This window comes from Stegodyphus dumicola, chromosome 5, assembly GCF_044657685.1.
Source record: "Stegodyphus dumicola isolate Sdum_Otavi_A_Nest chromosome 5, ASM4465768v1".
NCBI lineage: Eukaryota > Metazoa > Arthropoda > Arachnida > Araneae > Eresidae > Stegodyphus > Stegodyphus dumicola.
Window position 1 is genome coordinate 184850691 of NC_140772.1, and position 27853 is coordinate 184878543.

The 27853-nt window shown below is 30.5% G+C and overlaps 1 protein-coding gene across 1 annotated transcript in view; it reads left to right on the forward strand.

The window, feature by feature from the left end:
* LOC118187450 (transcription factor LBX1-like) overlaps nt 1–21703 on the forward strand; it is a 202784-nt gene extending 181081 nt beyond the window's left edge. The window contains exon 2 of the mRNA XM_035357675.2: nt 16571–21703. Coding sequence (XP_035213566.1) covers nt 16571–16935 — 365 coding nt within the window. The 3' untranslated portion in view covers nt 16936–21703. The remainder of the gene's footprint in view (nt 1–16570) is intronic.
* The last annotated feature ends 6150 nt before the right edge of the window (nt 21704–27853 follow it).

Genomic DNA, 27853 nt, shown 5'->3' on the forward strand with positions numbered 1-27853 from the left:
AAAATTTTCAGACATCATATTTCAACGAAAATATCCATTTTGACGGCTATCGAAAATTCAACGATGTTTTTGAGTGACATCTGTACGTAAGGATAGAATAAAAGACTGTTTCCCCCCAAAAAAAAAATTATAAAACTAATTTAAAATGAATTCTGAAGAGAATTTTGCGTGGCGTCTGTGCATACGTACATATCTCGCATAACTCAAAAACGAGTAACCTCAGAACTTTGAAATTTTGTATGTAGGACTGCTATAACATGTAGATGTGCACCTCGTATTTTGGTTGCGATCGGCCAACACCAAACGTATATAAATAAGGCTCAGTTTCTTTACTCTTATATGTTTGTAAGTTGTGCATTTTTTGCTTTGAAAATGATTAAATTATGTTGTTCTTATCTTCTGGTTAAGGTTTTTATCCCTTTAGTAAATCTGCATGCAATATTTGTGGAGTTATCAACAATTTAAAGGTATAGCTAAGCCTAATGAATTTTTAGATGGCGAACATGTTTGTTTATATTTTAAACTTGGCAAAATAGCGGGTTTGTTGCGAATCTGGAGAAACTAAGCTTCGCAACAACAAAGATAACGCCTTCTTTTATTATTGCGAATTAAATCATGTTTAATACATTCTGTAATTTATTCGAGGAAATAAATGTTTAAGATTTATTCGAGGAAATAAATGTTTAGATATACAGAACATAGATAACATTACAGTGTTAGTTCAAATGCATATTCATCCAATATTCTGTAAAATGTTTTGCTGTTCCACCTGGGACATCCCTATTGTTAGGCCCACCAGCGGCCGAGCGGTAAAGTCGCTGAACACTGGTAGTTCGGCCCGAGGTTCGAATCCCGCGAACGGGCTGGCTGCATGGGCGTTTTCGTGGTTTTCCCCATGTGTAACGTGTATACGAGCCAGTTTCCCTTAGAAAGTCCTCCACGAAAGGCATCCCTCCCCTTAGGCAGATAGCCCTAGTGTGCTTTGCCATAATTAAATACACCACCACCACCACCACCATCCCTATTGTTAATCTTGACTGATCAGCCGTATTAAACTTTAAAAGAATTATTTTGGACAATCGTTAAAGTCTAAACCTTTTGAGGATTTATTTTTAGCGCTGTAATTTTTTAATATAGATATTTTGAGTTGAGTATTTGAGTTGTTTCCTACGCTGTAATTTTTTAATATAGATATTTTGAGTTTTTATGTATTTTTTCTTTGTCGGGAAGTGAGAACTGAATTAATTGAATGAGAATACTGAATCGCCTGTGAAAAACTGTTTCTTTTTTTTTTTTGTTTTGTTTGCTTAATTTCTTTTTTTATACATCGTTTTAGATTTATTATAGTTTTTGAATAGAACATGATGTGGCAACGATTAGATAACTCTTCAAATGATATAAATTTATATGCATTCTAAGTTATAATATGAACGAAATGTAACGCTGTTAAGTGAACCTAGCGCCAGAGTGTCGCTATGGTAAACAAATAAAGTGAATGTTAAAGAGTGCATTTATTCTATTGTGGTTTATGCGCTATCGACGAAGTAGATTTAGTTCAATCCAAGAAGTATAAATGAAATGCAAGAAAAAAATGCGTATGATTTATTATTTCGTGCAAGGAGTCATGTAGTGTACACATCAGATTTTTTTAAATTAAATATCACGTTCTTCGTACCTACGCTGCATAAAATTCAGTTCAACAGCAGAATAACAAAATATTTAAAAACAACATATCTTTAGAATTGCTGATAGAGAGTTTCCTACGCTGGAGATAAAAATGTTCTATTCCGTGCAATGTTGCCACTGCTCGCTTTCGAATCATTGAATTCGTTAATCAAAATTTCATTGAAGTTTTACAAAATAGGAAATAAATGATAAAAAAAGATATAACGCCATTCTATGAAAATATTGACTATTTTAAATTAGGTAGATCACAAATTTAACGCATTTTTATTGTATCTTTAGAACTGCATCTATTAATTTCAGATCGCTTAGTTTGTTAATCGATAACAGATAGATTGAATCTGAAAGATAAATATGTTACGCTTTGCTAAATGACAACAGACTCGAATGAAAACAGAAACGGCTCATTTATAGTGAATCCCATTTCAAGACTAATAACCCCTTCAGGCTGAAAATAAATCCTCAAAAGGACTTTAACGATTGTCCAAAATAATTCTTTTAAAGTTTAGTACGGCTGATCAGTCAAGATTAACAATAGGGATGTCCCAGGTGGAACAGCAAAACATTTTACAGAATATTGGATGAATATGCATTTGAACTAACACTGTAATGTTATCTATGTTCTGTATATCTAAAAAGTGAAAAAAAAAATACGCCATGTAAATCTATACAAATACTTATTGTTTGTAAATAGATATTTCATGAATTAATCATGAATTTATTAAATGCATTAATCAATCAGATCAAAAGTTAAAAACAATATATTCTTAAGAACTGCATCTACTTATTTTAAATAGTTTAGTTTATTAATTAATAACAGATAGTTAAATATGAAAGAATCTAACGTTTTTCCCAATGTAAACAAATTCGAATGAAAAGTGAAACAAGGCATTAAAGTGACAAAAGCGAAATCGTATTTTGAAACTATCATCCTAAAAAGCATAACTCTATACTACTCTTCTTCTCCAGTTGATCTCCTTGCTGATGGTGGAAGTGTTCCTTGAAACTTCTAAACAAGTTTCTAATTTCTCGTTTATTTAGCATTGCTTATTCTGGTGGTAAAAATCTCATCTTTCGTCACCAAATTATCCTTAAAATTACAGAATTTTGATATTAATTTTAGCAGATCATTTTTTTTTTTTTTTTTTTTTTTTTTTTTTTTTTATGGTCCTCAATTTCAGTATAACTGTTTTGAAACCTAGGTGTTACCAAGGTTAGGTTAGGTTAGGTTATTTAATTACGGCAACGTATCGAGAGCTATCTGCCTAAGGCGAGGGATGCCTTCGTAGAGGACTTTCTAAGGGAAACTGGCTCGTATACATGGGAAAAACCACGAAAATGCCCATGCAGCCAGCCCGTTCGCGGGATTCGAACCTCGGACCGAACTGCCAATGTTCAGAGACTTTACCGCTCGGCCGCTGGTGGGCCAGGTGTTACCAAGAGGCACTAGACTACGGTGGGGGTGGGGAAACTTGAAAGCTGTAAAATTTTATAATACGCCCAAAAAGTGTTTTTTTTTTTTTTTTTTTTCGTTTTGTGCGCTATTTTTATTTATTACATATCATGTTTTCTGCACTTAAGTAACATAAAATTTAATTCAACATCAGTATCATAAGATAATTAAAAACAGCATATCTTTAGGATTTCCGATTGACAGTCTTGCTCACTGGAGATATAACTTTTTTTTTTTTTTTTTTTTCCGTACAATATAACCGTTGCTCGCTTTGAAATCTTCGAGTTTGTTAATAAAAAATTCATTAATGTTCTACAAAATATGAAATGGATTAAAAAAAATACGAAATTCTAAATTTGGGCTTCTAGGAGCCCATATTCGGGTGGAGGATTACGTTATTCAAAATTTGATAGCTCTAGGTACCGTAGTCTTTTTCACAATGCGAGAAATATACATACGTTCATGCAGATTCTTCATTATTTAATTTCTTTAAATATAATACAGCGCTTTAATATTTGATGGAAACGATCTGAAAAGCATATAATACAGCGCGTTAATATTTGATGGCAACGATCTGAAAAGTGATTTAGCGCTTTAGTGATTCAACGCAAAATACTGTTTCGAGACTAATACCCCTTCTGGACTGACGTTCCCTTTGGCTAGTAATTAAATAAAACATTTTTAATAGGTAAGGAAGTAGTATGCAATCTACTTTGTAATTTATTTATTTATTTATTGGATGACTCCACTAAAACTGGTTGTTTTGTTTTAATCATTTCGTTTACTCGCCAGTTTGTGACAGATTCGAATATAAAAGCTATTGAATTGTTTATTTTATGAAACAATTATTATTGATTTATGAAGCTTCTGAAATCTGGAGTACCACGCCGCAGATGCTTCCACATTATCTCGCACAAATGTAGTGGGGATCCGTTAATAAAAGTGACGACTATTTTTTTGGCTATGCTGCGAGACATATGTAATGCATATAACTGAAGGTCTTATAAAAACGGTACTTTAACGACCTACGTACTTATTGTGTAAAATTGGAAGGAAATTAATTTTATTGAAATTAAACATTTCATAAGTTATTAAAATAATTAATGGAATCGTTTTAATTTATGTATTCATTTTCATATTTAAAAACAGCAATTTTTAGTGACATCATTTAAATAAATAATGAAATAAATAACTAGTTAAAGAGATAGATCGCATACCACATAATGCAACCTTTAACAATTTATTTATAATAAACTTTCTTATTCATGGAAATTTATTTTAAAGGTAGTAGCTTGCCATACAAATATTAATAAGTATTACTTGTATCTAGAGCACCATTATTAACAGTTCGGAATATCATATCATGTTACTGAATTGGGATCAGCAATTTATTTTATTTTCGTGCTTACTTAATGTTCTGTTTGCTTATAATTAGCCGTGACTGCTCCACTAAAAGCCAGCTGAAAGTACGATAATAATAATAACAATGATGATGATGTTGATGATAAATCAAGGTTTATTAGAGATTTGCTAATGAAAATCAAGATTAGTTGAAAAAATAAAAGGAATTCCGAAAAGTGAAGAGAAGATGATTGAAAAGACACCATCTGCTGCACGGCGATTTGCTATATTCATTAAAGAAGATTAATTTGTAGAAGATTTCTTCGCGCTTGAGTTTGAATAGGCGATTAACCTTATAAAAACACAAGGAAGAAAGATGTCCTTCAGCTTGCTAACTGGCATCGTGCCGTCCCCTGTGCTGCAATTCATCAGCGCCTGGAAGCTATTAATAAGGTTCATTGTGCCTAAGGGATGTTTAATTTTACTAATAACTCACAGTTTAATGCTGTCTGACGAAAAGTAAAAAATGCTAGCTGGCTAAGGCCAAAGCAATAATAAGTTCTATGTATTGAAAAACTGAAAATAAAATGAACTATTAATTCAATGTACTGTATACAAAGTTGTTAGCTGCGACCAAAGCAAAATTTATGAATTAACTTGGCAATAATATAAAGTGCCAGTTTTCTTAATCTAAAACAAAAAAGTTTCCAACAGCAGTTTTTTTATTTAAAATGCTGACATTAACGAAAAATTATCGACATGCAATGATGTCGCATGCAATCGCCTGCTTTCTTCCACGTCAGAATATGACCTTATATATATACCACAAATAGACAGACGCGTACAGATTTCAATAGTATAGATGCTCAACATAAATTACCATTTAACTTAGAGTAATACTGCCCTTTAATTGCATCGTTTGTTGAGCAAATAGACTGTGTTTAAAATTTTCGTCATTTCTAACCTATTTACACGAAAATCAGTTTGCTGGGGGGGGGGGAATGTTTCAGCTTTCCCATACGATCAGTTTTTGTTTTCATACATAATCTCTATTTCAGAATGTTAATTTATCTTCTGTTCGAATGATAATAAATTTCAGAAACAGCTGTTAAAACTATTAACGAAACAGAATTAATATAGAACTATTTCTGCTGGCGATTATAAAAAAATTATAAGGTACTTCTTCCGCCTTCTTGGCATGCCTTCGTGGTGTAGCGGTCTTCACGCTCAGCGCGTAATTGAGAGGTCCGCGGTTCGATTCCCGGTGATGGTGCTGCCTATTTTTCCTCTTACCTGCTTCCAAAAATACCTAATGTCTCTACAGAATAATAGTATTATCATACATATTATTCGTAAATATCGTATAAAACGTAACATGCGCTTTATTCTCCATTCTGTTATAACTTTTCATCCCTTAACCAAATAAATTATTTTACTTTAACTTGCTTGGTTTAGTTACATGTATTCATATCTTAGTACGTGACATTTCAGCTGCAATGAACTTCCAAAGAAATCTTCGCAGTTTCCCTCCAGATTAGCGTAAAACGATGGTTTTTTTCTAAAACTGCTTTTCCGAAAATCATATTTGTCTTATAATGAGCAGCTTAATGTTTAAAAAATATATTGGTGTAACTTATCATTCATTCTTTATTTATTAAGACAAAACGCGTTTACTTAAGCTTCATATCAAGATATGGTATTTAGAACATTCAGTAATTTTTGTTCTAGAACATTTTCAGTACTTCAAGCTCGAGTAATTGAGGCCATCTTTTATGCAGATCCTTCGTTTTTTTTTTTTTTTTTTTTTTTTTTTTCGTTTTTTTTAATAAAACATCTTTAAAATTGGGATACTGCTTTATGTATGAAGCTATTTTATATTCGAATCAGTAGAGTATTTATAATCACTTTTTGAATTAGTGATCTAAAATATATTTTCTCAAAGCAAAATGAAAGAGAAAGATGATATCGGAGAAGTACAGTGACTCGAAAGCAATCATTCTTCATTTCAAATTTCGTTTCGTCATTACAAAAAAAAAAAAAAAAAAAAAAAAAAAAAAAAAGATTATTGTCTACAAGTAATCATAATTCTAAACAAATCAATAAATAAATTCGACAACTTTTATGGGTAGTTTCCATTGAATGGAAGCATGAACTTGCTCATAAATAAAAATATATGAAATACGTCAAGGAATAGCCCTGTATCGCTGTCAACGCCTTGAATTTACTGTTCCAGTTTCCTATATGAGCTTTTGAATAATACCTAAGCTAGAAAACTTCTGTTACAATCGTTGTTTCCATGTTTGGAAATGGGTAACATTTTGCCTTTATTAGTCACGAAATAAATCGATTTTGGCAATAGATGTCACTCATTTCTAATCTTATAGATAGACATATTGAGCCAATTCATCATAATAAATGGTCTTTGTCAGTTCCGCACATATAGATTGTTCTCGTAACTTTAGCAGAAAACTGCGTACGTTTTAATTTCGATCTTATGTTCCATGAACAGAATATATGAAAGACTGGATCCTAACAATTAAGCAGAGAAAGAAAATCTTGGACACACCAAGCTACAAATGTAATGTTCAGTAACAGAAAGACTCATTTACCAATGTCAGTTTTTAATTTAAAAAGTAAAATTATTGTATTAGTTTCTCCAAAACAAAATGATCAAGAAAAGTTATGTCGTAAAAGTGTAATTGGCTCAGAATCAAGAATTCTCTTTTAAATCTCTTTTAGTTGTTATTAAAAGCTCGGTTTGCCGTTAGGAAGATTTCATTGCGTTTAAGATTAGACATAAAAAATTATTTGGTTTGTATTTTTCATTGATAGGCTGATACTATTATTCTGTTTCTTATCTCTTATTCTCTTATTTTCTACTTTTTTCAAGTTTTATGTTTTTAAAACTACGGTTCAAGTTTAGAATGGCATTATTACTTCCGTAAAGAAAATATTAAAACTCAAAAAAAGTTTAAAATTACTGGAAATATAGCTGTTTAGTTATTGTTATCGCGTCCATATTACATGGAAGAATGGTTGCCAGAGCCAGCTCCAAAGTGAGGTTGGACTTCCCTTTTCCACCCCAATTTTCAGGGAGAGGGTGATCCAGGGGTGTCTCCCTCTCCCCTTCCACCAAACCACACAAGAGGACTTTCGGCTCGCGGCATATTTAGAGTGGCCCATGCCGGACTTTTCCGGGATTCAAACTGGGGCCCTTCAATACTGCAGTAGGCTGTCCAAACCACTACACCGTCTGGGTGCCTGCTGCTTTAGTTTTGGTGCGAATTAGACTTTCCTTTTATAGCAAATCTAATTTAATGCCTATTAGAGAGTTTCATGTCATTCATCTCATTAAAGCATTTGCAGAACCATGAACTCGATTGAATAGATTGAATTCATAATTTTTATGAACCAATAGTTATAATCATGTCTCTTTTGGTCTTCATATGAATACAATTAAACTTTACAATATCTCCGAAAAAGGGTGGATTTTTTTTTTTTTTTTTTTTTTTTTTTTTTTGATGCACCGTACTTTTTTAATTTGCAAGTCTACTCTTTTTAAAATTTTGCCTCAGGCTGAAGGACAATTAAATCTATATGCGTGATATCATCTGAAAAGTTGCATTACTTTTGCTGTTTTAAAGCATATTATATATAAAACTTAGTTAAAAAGCGTTAGCATATCATCGATGCAGCGTTTGCCTACTTCGAATAAAAAGACAGTCATCAGCTAGCCACAGATGTGAATATAATGTCAACTATCTGAGGTGCTCCTGAAGGTGGAACAATTTTCGTTAATCCGTACCGACAGTTTTACCCACATTGCCATTACAGAACAAAAGTTTTAGCTATGATATCGCCTGATCTAGAAAATAAGTGCAATGAACTGAATACAGAGACATTCTGTTATGTAATAAAAAGCTAAATAGCACTCTGTTGAAAAAGAACATTTAAGAAAGTAACAAAATTTAGCACTGCTCTTTGGTAAGCATTCGTATTGTGAAACACCGTTTACATGTTTCTCATTTGCATGTCATTTACACTTATATGTCATTTGATCTCTATCGTAATTCGTTGCTATTCATATTCATCGTAAATAATTTTATTTATGCTACTTATAGCTTGTTTGCACACCATTTTTTCCTTACTTATCCATTGCTATTTTTTTTTTTTTTTTTTTTCCCCGGCAGCTAAAAAAAAGTTTTTCCGAAAGTCGTTTTTCCCCTTTCTGTTTAATTTGAAAATTGTTCATTGGGATGTAAGAAAAGAAGACTCGGCATATCTCAGACAAGAAAGGGTTCAGATCCGGCCAAGTCCTTTAGAGGGATACAGTAGGCAATACGTAGTCTGTTGAATAGATACGTTTGCTTATGGAAGACTCCACATGCCTGTGTCATTTGATAACCAATACCTATTGAGCTGCTGTTTGCACTTTCCGCTTTTAGTGTTTTGTTTAAAGTTAAATGTTAAACAACCCACCAGACAAACCTTGAACAATTTTTCCCGTAAAATCTTTAAATCTACATTTGTATTTTTTCGGAAAAAAACTGATAAAAATTATATATATATAGATATAATTAATTATATATAGATTGTAATGATATTTAATTTAGATGAAAAATTAGATAATTGCTTACAGAATACATCTTCTTTACAGAAAGACCATTTAAAACCGAGCCCTTGAACTTTAACGCTTTACCTCAGCGAAATTAAATATCACTTTAAAAATTCCACTTAAAATTTTTGCGGTTGGCAGCTCAAACCGCCACGTGTGCGGAATAAATTTTTACGGCCCTCATCGTCGCTTAATTAGAGATGTCGATCTTAGGCATGACTAGAAACACCCCCCACATGGAGAAAGTATATCCTGTTTGCCATTCGACTCATCTCCACCCGTCGCACCATAAACGTCTCAAATTAACAACCATCACCTCAAAACTAACGTCGGAGATGCGGAGCCCCGCCAAGGAAACTCAAAAGAAGCATGCCACAAAAGATGCTCAGTCTTATGAGGAAAGAAAAGAAGGCAAGTAGGAAGAGGAGGAGAAAAAAAGTCACCCTCAATCATTGCCGCTGATTATACCCAACAAAGTGATGGGGCTGTAACAGCGGCCATTACTTTGACACCTAAAACTGCTTGAGGTGACTTTTATGCCATTAAGTTTGAAGCGCAGAGACTTATACCTCTAATTATGACCAATCCGATGAGGGACTGCAAAAGAAAAAGCTTTCAGTCACCAGAGAGTTGGTCTTATCGCTTAATATGGAATATAGCGAAGTCCCTTAGCCCATCCCCTGCTATTAAGAAATGCATGCACCTGGCACAAAACGCACAGAGAGTGATTGCTTAAATGTTCTAACTTAGTGACCGATAATCAAATACATCATTCTTAGGAAATTTCCTAGTAAGAAAACGTCACTTATTGCACATATAAACGGGAGACAAATCTTGCTTAGTTTCTTTGTAACTAACTATACGTGCGCAAAGTGCTTATTACAGCAGTTGCAAACTTTTGAAGATTACTGCTATTGCTAAAATATACCATAACGGAAGTTTTTGAGTAGATTTCTTTATCTGAATTTAAAAAGCGAATAAAATGCTCTGAGTAAATATTAATAGATTTCGCTTTTATTCGGCTTGAGAACTTTCCTTTTTTCTTTATAGTCTCCGATTCATAATTTCTGAATTACCTTTCCTACTAAATACCTTATTTAAAAACTGCTTTTTTCAACTATGATGAAATATATATTTGCCTATAATTTTGTTACTCATTTAGTTTATAAAACTCGGAAATTTGTGGAGGTACTTTAAATTGATTTAAAGAAAGATAAAAGCAAGAGTAAAATAATTTTTTTTTAATATACTTCAAGCAAACTAAAAGGAAACTTGTTATTAACGATTTTAATAATTTAACTTCTACTCTTGGAAACTGAAAAACGTTTTGAAAAACTTTAAATAAAGGACAGGAAATCTGCATTTAAAAAACCAAAATGAAATCCAATTCCCTCCCAAGACTAGGTATTCTCTCACATGGAATCGTCTGAATTTAATTCAGAATTTGTATTAATCTGAATAATTAAATCAATAATTCTGAATTTAATGAATTAATTATTTATAGAATGAATAATTTGCTTAAAAAATAAAAAAATTGTTTATCTGAAGTATTTTTAGCGATATATGAAAAACTCAAATTTTACAGATTATATAACATGCATACGCTTAGGCGCATTGCTCAAGTGCTAATTATGTGTAGACTGTAATGATATTTAACATGAACGAATAATTACTACTTACTTGCAGACTACATCTTAGTTGGCAAAAATATCTTTTAAAACAACATCCAATAGAATACTGATATTATTAAAATCTCAAGTTTAACAGAGAAATATTTAAAAATTTAATCGCTTTTTACATTTACCAGCCTTTCCTAAACATAGTTTAATTTTTAATTATAAGCAGTATGGAGGATAATGCAAAAACATTTTCCTCCATATTGCTGTAATACGATTGTTATGGAAACATAGCCATTAAAAATTATATTTTGAAAATTATTTGAGGATTTTATATTAATAACTGTTTTTATTTCATTTTAATGTCATAAAACATCTTGACAAATGACATTAGTTCCCATTTACTTAATTTAACAACTTAATTCCTTTTACCGGAATAACCGCTTGTAGAGACATTATTTGGAAGCAGGATGTTGAAGAAATGTGTAATGCCGTCACCGAGACTCGAACCATTGACCTCTCGAATACGTGCCGAGTGTGCTGACCACTACACCACGAAGGCATGCTAAGAAGGCGGGAGAAATACCTTATACGCTTATTAAGAGTCCTGGGGTTAACTGGAACTGAAATATGCTATCTAATAATCGTTTCTAACATTCTAGTTACTAAATAATAATCTAACAAAAACCCTATGTTAGTAATAATATCTATAAAATTTCTATATAATTAACACTGGTGTGATATTTCAAAAATAAAGAATAGTTAATTATTCTATAAGGTATTTTCTCCGTCCTTTCAGCATTCCTTCGTGGTGTATTGGAAGCATACAGTGCACATTTTTCACGTCTCCAGCAATCAAAAACCCTAATGATTCTACAGTGGCAGCCAAACTCCAAGGTTGGGGGGGGGACAATAATTCGTCACCACCAGGATTTGGCGATTGGCTACCCTCGTCTCCAGTCGCCCTTTAAAAGGGGGAGTATATAAGGTATTTTCTCCGGTCTTCCTGCATGTCTTCGTGGTGTAACGGTAGCACACTCGATGCGTATTCGAGACATCCAGGTTCGATTCTCGGGCAGGGCACTGCACATTTTCACGTCTCCTGCTTCGAAATAATCTAATGACTATACAATTCTTTCCGTTAATATCAATATGTAATAGTAGGATTTTGAGTGTCATTTTATTTGCAACATATAGAGCATATATCTAAGCTAATTTAATGGGTTTTTTATGCAAAAAATTTTCATATGCTACGTTTTATACTATATTTCAATGTATAAGTAACATTTAAAGTAAATGAAAATTTAAAAAGTCTTAAAGAATGGCTTTATTTAGATTTGCTATGCTCAGTACAGCATTACTACAATACAGTAATCTGGGAATAATACAGTTATTTGTCACCTTTATTTATTTTATTATTTGTGTAGATTTCTTTCATTTGAATGCTTCACATGGAACTATGTAACAGTTCAGTAGCAAATTTTCTGTCTACGGATACATCCCCCGCAAGAAAACAATAAGTTTGTTATTATACCACATACACAGTTTTTTTAGCAATCGATTTTAATTCCATATAAAAGCAGTTATTACTAGTAATATTAATTTGGACGTTTTAAGAATTTAATTGGTAAAATAAAGAAATTAATTTCTTTAAGAGTCTTAAGAAACTGATTTTGCACTCAGAATCATTTATTTATCTAGATGATTCACTTATGCATCTTCGAAGTTTTAATTATTACACTTTTTGTGCAAATTTTGCATACATTTCGATTTAAGTAATTAACTTAAGACCATATCTGTTCTGCGGAAGTTACTTTACCAAATCAATTATGCGTAATTATTTTCAATAAATTTGTATTTGATTGGCATACTCAAACGAACATTTGTTTTATAAATTTGATCAGAAAGTAGGAAGAAAAGCAAATGTGTTGCTTACAGAATACTTAAATGCAATCAGATTACCCTATCAAAACAATGACGCTTGTTACCTGTAAACAAAAGAAAATAATTAACTTGGGAAAAGAAACATGCAAGAACATCCCCTGTAAGATTAATACTGCCAATAATGTTGTTGAAAGATATTTATAAATATACTTTCCACGAAGTCCTATGTCTGATCAGCTGCCTAACAGCAGCTACTTATCTGATGCATCTAAATGCAACTTATATTTTTACTGGAGAGGTACTCATCGGTGTAAAGATGTTCTTTCCTCTTCTAAGCAACGTATTCGTCCGATGCCAGAGCATTGCTGTGTAAACACTCATTGTTGTTAGGAAATAGGATTCAATGGCTGCTTGTTTTTAAGCAGAAAATCAGTTGAGTGACAGTAGCACTCTCTTAAACAGTTGTGTTTATTCAGCCTTACTGCCATCGCGTTGTTACCGGTGCTTTTGCGCGAGTTTAGTGTAAAGATAAGAGAGCTATTTTAGTGTTTATTTGCTTTCTGTGTAGTTGTGTCAAAGCGAGGTTTACCCTCTCGAAAAAATAGGCATTCACCAGTCAATATATGCAGCAATCTCTTCCGTGAAGAATTTTATCAGATAACTAATGCAAGACTTTCAGTGTCAAATTTTGTGTATTTTTTAACTCTCATTGCAATCTGTTATCGACAGAAATTCCTGGAATTTGTGTGGTTGGCTGCCAAAGCCTCGGTCTTGACAACTTACTTCATTTCCAATTAAAGTGAAACTTTCTGCTGTGTTTTGAAATGAGAAAGAATAAGTAATTTTTGGTTGAATAAAGAGTAACAGCATTTTTATGATGCATATAATAAATATGGGCTGCAATACCACTGAAGCAGTTTTCAAACTTTTATCAGTAAATCTACCTTTTTTTATCGGTTGCACGGTAAGATTATGTATCAATATGATTCATTTATATTTTGTTAATTCTGTAAACGGTCGATTCAAAAACTTATTTGATACACTGCTAGCATTATAACCAACGAAACTTTATTCTGTAACTTTGTATTGCTGTGAAGCGTTAATTTATTTTGCATTGTTGATATACTGAAATTCATGCTTGGCGAAGTAACCAGTCTAGACATAGATTTCGTAAAACTACGATTAACGAAGAAATTCGTACAGTTACTTATGTATAAGAAGAGCAAAACAGTTGCTACTGAATTAGAAAAAAATAATACCATATTTACTCGCCTAATAGTCGCAGGCCCGTTTTAAAGCAGAAAAAATTGTCAAAAGTGTGTAATACTGTGTAGTAAACTTTCCCGTATAATAGTCGCATCTTAGACCTTTCACGATGAAAAACTGGCCAAAAAAAGTGCGACTATTACGGGAGTAAATACAGTATGTGATACGGATTCCGAAAATTTTCTAGGCGTTTCTCCATCCATATTTACTGCCATGTTATTAATCAAAGAAAAAAATTCAGATTCTATGAAACAGCAAAACCGCTGCATCCCATCAAAAATCCGCTATAATAAATAAATGAATAAAATCAAATATTCCTTTGAAAAAGTATCTGGAGTATTTGAAACAGTAGAAAAGAATGCAAAATATATTAAAATAACATACGATTTTCTAATGACAGCCAGTGTCGTACATTCGAGAACTTTCTCAGTTGCTGGCTTATTTCTTACATAAATTAGATTTTTAGTTAAAAGTATACAGTGTGGGCAAATTAGGCTTGCTGTGTGTCTATTTTTCAGAATATGAGTTTATAAATAAAAGTACTTAATTTACACACAGAGTTGAAGAACTTTCACAGTGCACGAAATAGAAAATATTTTTCAATATTTCAAATGCTGATGACATAGTCTTATGTGTAAATAATTTGCCACCATATCAGAAGTTATTTTGCGTAAATAAATGCTACATGATTTCATATTTTGTGTTCAGAATGCTATTTGTTTTCTTACATTTTTTGTAATACCTGCTAAGTTTTGAATAAGCGTCTATTTTGAGTGTTATTTCTTCTTATGCTTTCAATTCAGTTTTTTGGGACGAAGTCATACCAGTAGATTAAAAGTTAATCGATTTTAATTTGCAGTTTTATCGAATTACCTGTCGTTAAAAATTTTGTCAAGCTTACGATCTCTTAATATATAAATCTGCAAAGATAAAGTAAAGGAATATTAAGTACTTATAACTACATACTGACAATAATTTCTTACATTTAAAAATACTTACTATCTTTATAATCTTTATAAACCTAAAAAATAATAAACAATATATTTTGTTTTTATTTAATTTCTGTATACATGTATTAAATAGTTTCCTTCGTATTAATTTATATGGATGAAGCAACAATCCATTTTATTTTTAACTGAATATTCATGATGTTCACAACCTTCTTTTGCCTAAAAATGGTAAAATGATCTATCTTTTAATTAGTCTCTCTACATACAATAAATATAGTATTTTCTTTAGATTAAAAATTGTATAAATAATACAATAATTCTTTTTTTTTTTTTTTTTTTTTAGTTGATCATAAGTACTGTTTCATTCTCTACTTTTTGCTTAAAAATCAGACTAAGTGTAATAATAATATAATTTGTTTTTATTTATCTCTTTTCCTTTATTTATTAATTGCTGTTTACGGAACGTTAGGCAAATATTAAAACTACCCACTCTGTAATTATTATTTTTTTCTCTTTGTACATTTAATATCTGTTTAACAAAGTATTCAAAGGTACAATAATTGCTTTAATATTTTCTTTCTCTCTCTGTATGTATTACAGCCTTCTGCTTAAATTACGAAAATGAAGCAATAATCTCCCTTCCCAGTTCTTTTTTTTTTTTTTTTTTTTTTTTTTTTTTTTTTTTGTGTGTGTGTGTGTGTGTGTGTGTGTGTGTGTGTGTGTGTTGTTGTTAGTTTGTCATTATATTTTTATTTTATGGGCAACGAAAGTTTTCATTTATTGCCAAGGGGGTGTGCTCTAGGTAAAATTTCTTCCAGTTGACAGAACATACTTGTATTAATATTTCAACTAAAATGTAAATGTATCATAAAGACTTAAAAACTAAATAGCAACTTAAATAATGAAATTTTAACTGCTTACTGGAAGATTCACACTTCGAAAACCGGCAAACAGTTGATTTATCAATTTCTAGCTTTGAAAGCTGAATGGTCTCAACAAAAGACTATATAAAAGTAATCAACTCGAATTTATAAATTATGTACTGCTAAGAAAGAAAACAATGCTATAATAACAAATTACTTTTATACTTGATGAAACATCTCCCAGATGAAAAGATCTACTAATTTATTACCAAAAATATCATAATTATCCAGAATTCAAGAGACAAAGCTATTAAACAATTTTCAATAAAAGTAATTTGATTCAAGAGACAAAGCTATTAAACTATTCTCAATAAAAGTAATTTGATAAGATTCTGAAAAATAGCACTGAATCCGCACAATGGAAACTCACTGAAATCCAAATAAAGATGAACTTTCTCGTACAAGATAAAGAAGTTGCATTAACCTATAAGGTATTTTTTCCCGCATTATTAGAGTATCTTCGTGGTGTAGTGGTTCTGCACGCTGGGCCGGTATTCCAGAGGTCTGTGGTTCGATTCCCCGGCGGAGGAGATTGCTAATTTTTCATCTGTCCAGTTTTTCCAATTAACTTAATATCTCTACAAACCCATCAGATTTTAATAACCATTTTCCTCATATTACTAACATCTCGTGACTTTTAATATTTTAACATCTTCAAAAAGTCGTGACTATGGATACATTTCTCCAGATTTTCTGTCGATATTGCCAAAGTACAAAGCAGACATATTTACAACACTTTAGCACGATGAAGCGATTATCAATGTAATGTATAAATAAATATTTATAGGCATTTATGAAAATGCACATGGAAAGTAACATTCTTTTTTTTTTAATTTCAGATTCCTCTCGGGACCACCTGAGTATGTTCAACAACCGACAACAACCAAAGAAAAAGCGGAAATCCCGCACTGCTTTCACTAACCACCAAATCTTCGAGCTGGAGAAAAGGTTCCTCTACCAAAAATACCTCTCCCCCGCCGATAGGGACGAGATCGCCCAGTCACTTGGTCTTACTAACGCCCAGGTCATCACATGGTTCCAAAATAGGAGGGCGAAGCTTAAACGAGACATGGAAGAATTGAAGAAAGATGTCGAACACGCCAAAGTGACAGGCGCCTCCAAACACATCATTGAGAACATTCATGACTTGAGACTCCTCAAGAAGTCCAAGGATGGAAAGATCCTGTGCACTATGATGCCCTAACTACCACCGAGGTTCTAGATCTTTGCAAGCAATGACTTTACACAGGATAACATAAGATTGATAGATCATGTAAAAAGACACACAGTTTCTATACATTTTAAAATTATTTGTTATTATTTAAAAAAATTTAAGAGAATTAAGATCGCTTGCCATGAATAGTAACTTTATTTATGAATTTATTTATTGGCTTAAGCTGGCTATGGGATACTTTCTTCGTACTCGAGTATACACTTTTTCTTCAGTGTCTAATAATTTTGAAATTTAAGGAATTTCCTGCCAGTTAGAAACAATTTTAACGGGCTTCATTTAGATTTTTGTTTTTAGGTACTCATCAATAATGCTCAAAATTACAATAATTTAATTAGTATACAATCTCGCTGCATTCAAGTGTTAGGCGTATTGTTCATCTCTTTGGTAAGAAACAATGCGAGTAAGCAATTTATATTGATAGTGAAGCTTTATAATTAATTTAAACTATTCATTTAAATTTGATGTTTACTAATAAGGACCTCTTGTTCTTATCTTACGTATACGTGAAAATGAAAGTAAGATTATCATTTAATTTTTGGTTGATGAAAATGAAACAACAAATTTAAGATATGCATGCAAACAAAGAATTTGGATAATCGTAAAAGTGAATTAATATATTTTACTATAATCGGAGTCCCAAAAACTTATATTTATGAGGTATTTAATATTTCAATTTAACATCTTATTTATTTTGATTGTAAGTAAATGCTGTAGAAAGGAAAAAATGCTTTACACGTAATAAAACGTTTAGTTATATATTGATATTTTTCATTTCTCTACATTTCCCAACCCAACCCATAGCCGAACTGATATAAGCTATTTGATTATTCTTAAAAAGAATATCGTAAAGAATTGTAAAAATTTAGTAATGCAAAAGTAACGAATATATTTTTAAATAGGTGAAGCTGTAACTGTACACAATTTCTCATTCTTAAATTAAGTCTCAAACATTTTTGCTTTTGATAAATATTGATATTATATTCGTAATCACTACAGCCTCACAATTTACTTATTTTAATAATAAATTAGGAAAAAATAAATATGGCGTATAAGAAAAGAAAAAAAAATAAAGAGTTTGTAGATATATTAGAGTTTATATTTATAATACTACGCAGCAAAGAAACACATAAAATTAAAATTTAAGTTCAGTCACTTCTGAAATACATCAAAAATATTTCTAATTTTTAGAGTTATTAATGAATCTTTTTACATACGTATAAAAAGAAAACTGGAATGAAAACTGCTTTCGTGTAAAGATTTCTAAATAATATTTCACCTCGAAAATGCAGAAAATATCTCAGCCAGATTTCTTTCAAAAATAAGTAAACGAAACTGCCTATAAATTTCAAGCTTATCTTGATTCAAGTTTGTTGATATGTGCATCATCAATTAATGTTATTGCTGTATACTATGCGATTGCTGTATATGATAAGGACTATCTTTTATCAACTAAATATTTATTTATTCCTTTTAATGTATTAGTTGTCCCAACGGACAGTGCCAGTTCCGTCTGTGCGTCATCCTGTAAGGCAGTATAAAGAAAGTATTTTTTTAAGCGCAAGAGTGATTTAGTAAGATCCCTTTTTTTAAGACATGGAAAATAACCACATTTTCAGTATACTTCGCATATCATTAAAAATGTTTTAGAAATCAAACTCATGTTTCTTGTAGTGAATAGCTCAGATTTTCAGAATATGACTATTTGTTAACGAATACTCTTGTAAGTTGAAGAGAACAAACAAGACAATTTTTCATTGCTCTGTATTCAAGAGTAGAAATCAAATTGTTAAGAAACTGGTAGCAAACACTGGTAATAAATAAATCACCAAAACAATTTGGAAAGATGAACAAAGAAATTGAAGCATTTAGTTTTCCAGCTAACGCAGGTAACCCTCATATTCATTATGTCTCTTAAAAATGCAATCTGATGGAAATTCTTGTTACACGAAAAAACTGGTAGCACAAAATTTAGGGTTAAGTTCTAAAAACTGTAGCAGTACATAATTTCCTTCTTTTATAAATACCAGAAACATGCATATTAAAAGTATTAATAATTGCTCAGAAATGTTGTAAGTTAACATTAAAGGAAGTATGTTACTGTTTTCTCGTTTTCATTACTGTTGCACATCACTGAGTGAGAGCATCTAGTTTCTGTAAATTTTCATAACCATCCTATCATGAGGTACTTCATGCCATGCAGTTATAGCCCAAGCATTTCATTTGATTTAAATAGCTCATTTAATTTTTAAAACGTATAGTATATCCCGGTTTATCCGAATTAAATAGGGGGAGATGTTTTGAACAATGTCTTTTTTTAACTTGTTTAGTTAAAGATATATTTTATACTTGTTTTTATAAATAAATGGAAATGGCATTATTATTTATTCACGTCATTTTGATAGTAATCTTATTTTTAAGTATATTTTATTCAATATAAATTTTTTAAATTTTTGATTAAATCTTATGAAATAAGTAAAATAGATTTATTATTAAGAAAAGAAAATTATTTTTTACTTTTATTATAATTAACATTTTTATTCACTAAATTAATGCCCGTTACGTAAAGTTTAAAAAGCAAGTGAAAAAAAAATAGTGGTATTGTAACTTGAGGTTAGAATATTTACTGCTATCTCCCAAAAGTAGAAATAAAGTAAACTGAAATTAAAATATTCTCTCAGAAAGTTTTGTAAATAATTATAATTTTGAGTTTCAAAAATCTCTTTCTGAAATATTGTCAAACTCCTTAGCATTCATTTTTAAATTTCTTCACAGAACGGCAAAATTTCTTTTGAAGTACATCGCAATTTTTTGAACGATTTATTCAAATATTTGGTTATTCCTTTTATTGTTAATTTATAACCCTCAGAGAAACTTTTAGATGAAACAAAACTGAATTGAAGTAAATCATCGATGAAAGAAGATACCTGAAAGTCATCTCTTGCAACACATTTCACTGTCATTATCCTTGCACACAAGATGCTGAGATAATTTGTTTGCATTGTAAAATGTATATTTATGTCTAATTAATGGGGCAATGAAGAAAATTATTTAAACAAAATGGCATACAGCTGATTTTTGGAAGCCATTCTTTCGATGTAATTTTACCCCCTTTCCACTAATTAAAGCTCATTCAACCGAGGTTTTAGTACTATTAAATTCTTTGGTTTGGCCTTAAAGGAAAATTTTTACCTGTCAACATTCTATAGATGGATTAGAAAAAGTGAAATTGTGTTGTAAAAATTTCAGGTTTAAGGCAGCTTCCTTTGAATTCTCATCGTGCGTGAACGGAAATGTATTATGAGTCGGTGCTTTTTAATATGTTAAGAACTAAGTCATTGATTTAAGGTATGTGTTATAAAACTAGTTACGTAAGGCGAAAGTGTGCGTAAGGGTGAACACACGCACATATACATATGTATATAAGCATTTAATCTCTTATCTTGTTCAAAGCATAGATGCTTTTATAATTCTTATCCAAATGAATATTCATAGATAGTTAACATCTCTTCATTCGGAAGACTGGTGTTTGAGGCATTCCATATTTATGAATAAGCCACTTCTTTGAAGATTAATTCATTGCATGTTTGGACACTTTCACATTTAGTTTTTTACAATCATGTGTAAATATAAGAGGACTTTTGGGCCTGTGAACTCAATATATCTTTTTGTATACTTACCTGAGTCTACATATCACATACTTCTCATGCAGTTTTTAGTAAAAGAGATAATTGAAAATTTTCTAGAGATTGTCTAAAATTTCATTATATAATTTTAATACCGTTATCATAGATTTGCAAACTAAAAAATTGTAAAATTTTATATCAAGAAAATTTTGAAAAAATTTATTGAGTATAAAAATTATCATAATAATGATATGCGAAGAATACTGAAATTGAAACTAGAAAAATTTAAATGTATTTCATTTTATTAAAGTATTAGCATTTTTATCTTAAGAAACATAATGTACTTTATTTATTAAAAAATTTTTAATTTTAGCTCGATTTAATAATTTTGATATAGCCTTTCCTTAAATTTGCAGTTTTATTTAAACAGTAATAAAATTAATGGAGAAAAACATCATTAAGACAAATGCATTGGTCAAAGTATTTATGCCTATTTATATAGATGTGTTGCCTTCCATGCAGGCGAAATTTGAGTTTTACTTTATTAACTATGAGCTTGTTCTAATTTATTTTTCAGTCATTTCCTCTAACTCGAACATGTACTGTACTACTTGTCATTATGCATTTAAATTATCAAATAATTAAAAAAATATATAAATTAAAAACTAATGTTATTTAATATGTATGTAATAAATTGAAGCACAATTAATAATTTTCTTAACTAAGAGTTCAGAGCAAGCTTTTCAGAAATAAATGCAAACCCCGTGAAAAAAGAAAACTGGTCTAACTAAAAAGATGTTGAAATTATACAATAATTGCAAATTCTAATGAATATGAAGAAACTAAACTTAATTAATGATCATATTTATAACTAAATCCTGGATTCATAATGATTATTGTACCGCATTTGTGTAGAAAGGGTATAAAACGATAGATGCCATCCATATATAAAAGATTGTCTATAGCAGTTTATTTACAAAAAATTTTGTAAATTAAAATGACGTAGTATGAAGTTGTTCCAAATGATGTCAGCTATATTTGTGTCATATTGGTAAGGTAGCTGTATGTATATAAGATATACGTTTGCGTGTAAATAAACTCTTTAAACTATTGAATTTCTTTTATTTTGTTTAGACATTTGTTTTCCTTGATAAGTTTGAGAAAAAATGCAGGGGAAAAAAGATACATATGGTATATATTTATATGCATAAACTGGTAGTTATTACAAAAGACACATGTATGGTCACACATATATGCTAAAGTTACACAACTGTTCTTAAGAACAAAACACCTAAAAGAAATGTCGCTGCAACTTTTATTCTTTTTTCAGGATGTAAGTAACTAGTAGTAATAGTGGCTGTCGGGGAGACAGAAAAGTAAATACACTGGAAATAAGCTGTAGTAAATATATATATATGTCAAATCTTTCTAAATGGCATTATGAATATTCGTAATTAAAACCTTAGGGCAAAATCTAAAACTTATCTGATGATTCAGTTTCAAACACATCTAATGAAATGATTAAATAAATTTAGGATATAATCTGTTAATTGACTTCATTTTAATTATATATAGGAACTAAGTTACTATTTTTATGCCAAAAATCTGCTAAATAAACAGTTTAAAAGTAATTTCTCTACCTCTAGCGCAGTTTCTTAGCAGCTTTCCCTATTTGACGCCCATTATTTTTTCCAGAGGAATACACATTGATTAAAAAATTCCCATAATACTTTTCATTCCACTATTATAACCAAACTATCATAAACAAAAGACTCATCTGACCTTTTTAAACAGTTTTAATTAACAAAACACACTTAAGATAAAACATTACAATTAAGGGCATTATAATTGCACATTTAAATTATAAAGTAAATCTCGGGGAAACAGCATGCTTAATTCATGACTCCAGTACACCGACTGAAGGCTAGAGTCTTTCTTTGGCCGGTGTTTCTTCCGGCGGTTGCTAGGTGGCGCTCATTGAGCCGTGGGGTTGTACTATTTTATTTAATTGAAAAGAAAAATAGCAGCAGAAAGAAAAAAAAAAAAAAAAAATTCTTCATGCTTTTGCTGAGAACATTGCGACATTTTTTCATCTACATTTCATCTATCTTCATTCATCTATCTATTTCATCTATTTTTTCATGTATCTTTTTAAATTGGTTGATAGTTTTAATATAAAAATGAGTTAGGACTCCATTTTTATATTAAAACAGTTCACTGATGTCCTAAACTCCTTAATTTGCTCAGAAGTAAATGCTTTTTCTTTTATCTAAAAAGTGATCTATATATCGTAAAAAAGTTTATATACCTTGTACAGTTGCGCGCCTCCAACCTGAACGCAACCAAGTGGTGACAGCTGAAACTGGAAATTAGACAGAGTCCTGCGAAGTCCCTTTTTATTCAACTTTAGAAATTACAAATGCGTGCTCTTGACGCTCACAAACTACGCCGACCCGGCGGTTAAAATAAAAAATAAGAACCTGAAAAGAAATAATAACAAGAGACTAACTACGAGGCTCTCTAAACGTAACTAACCTCACCGCGTTTTACAATACCGCTGCTAATTCAGCAAACTTTGAATATCACGTTGAACGATTAACAATTGGCCGAGACAAGCACACAGGCCGAAACGCGTGGTTCTTCAATTTCTGGCTAACTACCTCCGCGCTCGTGAAGTAAGAACAGCACCTCTCGAACTCGTTTCCTTTCTATTTAACTCAGAATACTTCCGCTGATAATTTGAATCCTTGCGCGTTCTACTAAAATTTACATACTCTGGCATTGGCACTTCCAGGGGAAAGTAAGGCTTGACAGGAAAGATAGTTTAAACTTTAAATGTTAGTTAAAATAAATATAAACCTTACAACATAAAGGACATGTTTTTCTGATCACAAAGCAATAACAACGAGAATTATGTTTTCGTGTTTATAAAAAACACACATTAATTTAAAAATTGCAAAATAGTTCTTAATTTTCTCGGAAGACAGCTTTCGGTTCAGAAACTCATTTAGCACTCTTAAAATAGCATAAATATTTAGTAGCAGCTCTTAGAAAATTTATCTGCGATTCTTGAAATTTCTGAATTTTTTTTGGCCGGTTATGATGGGTATGTAATTTGGCTGCTTTTGTACTAACTATATATATATAAAAAAGAAAAATATATATTAATTTAGGTATCTGGGCGATATACATGAATTTTACACTGAAACAAAGCCATGTATTAAAACAGGAGTTTGAAAGTACCTTGCATGACCCAAATATTAATAATACATTGCATTAATATAGTTTACTGTAACTATTGATACTAATATAAGAAATTAAATACTTTATGCTCTAGTAATAGTTAAAAATACCTACTCTTTTGTAACATAGCGCATTATAACAATAAAAAATTGAAGGCTATGATTCAGAAAACCGAATCAGATATATTCAGGGAAAAAACTGCATAAATATCCTTTCTGCAAGAATTATAGAAGTAATTATGAATAATAATTGTAAGTTTGCTGAAGAAGACTTGTTTGATATCGGTCCCAACTTACTTTTAAACAGACTTATTAAGGAATAACGCTAGAATCTGTAGCACAATAATTTATTATTTTATTTTCGAGCCTAAATAATTTATTATTTTATCTTTATTAAAATATATTATCCATATTTAGATATTTTTCATGAATTTGACTATCTAATGTTAACAGACGAAAAGTTATTTTAATAAATTCAGCGAATAATTTTATATTAAAAATTATCATTGATGTCGAAAATTCCATAATGGATCCTTCTTATCGGAATTAAACATGGCTGTATCGTTTTGAATAACCCTTGAGAATTATTATTTTATTGTGATTATTTTACTATGCATTACAGTGAAAGTAGAAATAAATAGACAGAATTTATGAATGAAATTACGTACTGCAACGCATTTATTTATCCTTACTGCTTTTAAATAGATACATAGTATTATTAAAAATAATAAGTGGTCTTTCCAACTTTTTCTTCTGCGCGTTTAGTAGCAACTATTGTTTTCATCAGACAACAAGCATTTCTGTCTAAAAAATTAAACAATGAAATAAATGGCGATTTAAAAACGTTAAATATGATTAGTATTGGATTCAGAGATTCATTTTTACTTTTCTTCTTCATTTCGGGTACACAGGTTTCTTCTGTATACCTGAGCATTATGTACAACCTCCCTCATCCAAAAATCGTTTTATATCAGAAATAATATTGAAAGTGCTATATAAGAATCATTCTATAATATCATGAAAATATAATGAAAATAATGTTTATTAAAATAATTTTTAACGTTCTTAGTATAATCACCTTTAATAAGTTGATACACCTTACCCCAACAAATTTAGGATTTTTGAATCGCTCCATAACTTCCCAAGTCTGCACACACACACACACACACACACACAAAACAAAAAAATAAATAAATAAATAAATAAAAATAAAAACCTTGTTTCAATAACTAATTTCGAATTTGATGCAGATGTTTTTTTATCAACAAGGAAATTCCCCTGTTTAAGAGCAAATATTAATCCAAGACTACAAAATAGGAAGAATAAGGTGGATTAGGAATAATTTTATATAGAAATGCTAATAATCTGGCGCAGCTCGCAGATTAAGTAGCGCATTTTTATAAAGATGAAAAAGAATATTTTTCCCCCTTGATGTCTCAGTTTAAACGACTCAGTAAAGATGAAAAATATTGTTTGAAGATAGTTTTGCAATTTTTTGAATAATTAACAATGATTTATTACTTGAAAATTAAAAAAAAAAAAAAAAAACCCTGAGTATCCCCCAAAAAAACAATGACTACAATTCTTCCCACTGATGGAAAAATTTTTCTCTTTTTAAGCGTGGTTTTTATCTGCTTTAACCTACTGTTTTGATTATTATTTCACATCAAGTTGGTATTGGTGTATTCACGTTTCACCAGTTATTATATAATGAAGCTAAAACTAATCTTAAGTTTCCTTAAAAATTTGCAAACTTTATATAACTAGTTTATATGTTTAAATTTTATTTTAAACTAATGCAGCCTTCATCTTGTGAATAACTTTCTCACGTCTCAGTGTTCTTGTAAAATTTTATATATATGACTAACTCCTGATGCCTACAGAAATCTCACACAATTTCATTCGTCTATTCTTCGTCAACATATCATGGAACTGATATTTAAAAAATTAAAAAATTTAATAAACAAATCTAGAGAATTTTCTTTACTTTTAACTTCTAAAACAAATTAAACGAAAAGCTTTGCGGAAAACTGAAAAACGATACAAGAAAATTATTTAAAATAAGCTGCCAGCTTGGAGTTCTTGGACGAAAATAATATAGTTTAGTTTTCCTACACAGTTAACGAGGGAGCAAAAAATAAAAGATAACAGCTTACACTAACCAATTTGTTTAATTTTTTAGATGCAAACATTAGATTCACTTTTTTCCTTCGATACAAATTAAAATTAATATATTTCTGTGCCTACTCAACTAAAATCTGAGAGAAATCGTCAGTGCACCCTGTTGTTAAAACTTTATCCTGTTGTTTTGATAACGCTTACTTACTCTAAAAATTGTATCCTACTGTAGTAAATGGCAAAAATGGTGCACATTTGGAATTTTTTTAAATTATTACTTAACTATTCAGAGATCAATATCTGAAATATCTTTGATTATCAATCATTAATCTCACACAAAATTTAGAGGTGCCTATTAACTAACATGAACACAACAAAACTCAAGCAACATGGAGCACAAATACGAAAATCGAACCAAAACTAAAAATAAAAACAAAACAATTCAGTAAGTAAATAAAGTTGATTATCAAGAAGCAGCGAAGAGAATTATCTGCAGAGTCACGTTTCTGATATATACATGGATGAGTTGTAAGTATTTAATAATAAACAAAATTTAATTAATTAATGTTAAAATTTAAAACATTTCCTAAAATAGATAAAATATAATTGCTGCAAAAGTAAACGATTAAAACGCTAACAAGATGAGTCTCATAAATTGGTCTCATTTCGGAATCAAGCCGAAGCTACCTTTCAGAAATTTTCATACAAATATCAATAACTATATTTAATATTACTATATATATATATATATATATAATATAGTATGTACAATGCAACATAGTGTAATATAATTTAAAACAAGTTAAAAATAGAAAATACTTATTATTAACGAAACCTATCGTAACGCGATTTCCATTTAAGGTTGGAATAATTTGAGGAAATGTAAAATTATTATTTATTGCTACGCAAGGTACATTTTAAAGAGCCAAACAGCCTCAAGCGACTCGAAAGCCGCAGTTTCGCCACGATTGTAATATACATTTAAGAGTTCGAAGATTTACAGGACTTATTTTTCTTAATCATCGAGTCTAGACACTTTCTTACACTAGGATATTTTATGAGAATTTCGTCAGAAAACCATAAATTTCTAATGGGCTATATAAAGAAAACAAAAATCTGAAAGCTTCTAGATTTTACAATACGCCCAAAGAAGCGTTTTTTTAACGTTTTGTATGTTACTTATTAAATATCATATTCTTCGTACTTAAACCATAAAATTCAATTCAACAGCACTATCAAAAAATAGTTTTAAAAGAGCATATATTTAGAAGTTTCGATACACAGTCTCGCGCAGTAGATATTTTTTTTTCCGTACAGCCATTGCTCTCTTTAAAATCGTTGAGTTTCTTAACCAAAAATTCGTTAAATTTTCACGAAATGTGAAACAGATTCTAAATTTGGGCTTCCAGATGCCCATACTCCAATGGAGGACTACGCTATTCAAAAATTTTTCATATCTCTAGGTACCATTGATATCTCTAGGACTTATTTTTCTTAATCATCGAGTCTAGACAATTTCTTACACTAGAATATTTTATGAGAATTTCGTCAGAAAACCATAAATTTCTAATGGGCTATATAAAGAAAACAAAAATCTGAAAGCTTATAGATTTTACAATACGCCCAAAGAAGCGTTTTTTTAACGTTTTGTATGTTACTTATTAAATATCATATTCTTCGTACTTAAACCATAAAATTCAATTCAACAGCACTATCAAAAAATAGTTTTAAAAGAGCATATATTTAGAAGTTTCGATACACAGTCTCGCGCAGGAGATATTTTTTTTTTTTCCGTACAGCCATTGCTCTCTTTAAAATCGTTGAGTTTCTTAACCAAAAATTCGTTAAATTTTCACGAAATGTGAAACAGATTCTAAATTTGGGCTTCCAGATGCCCATACTCCA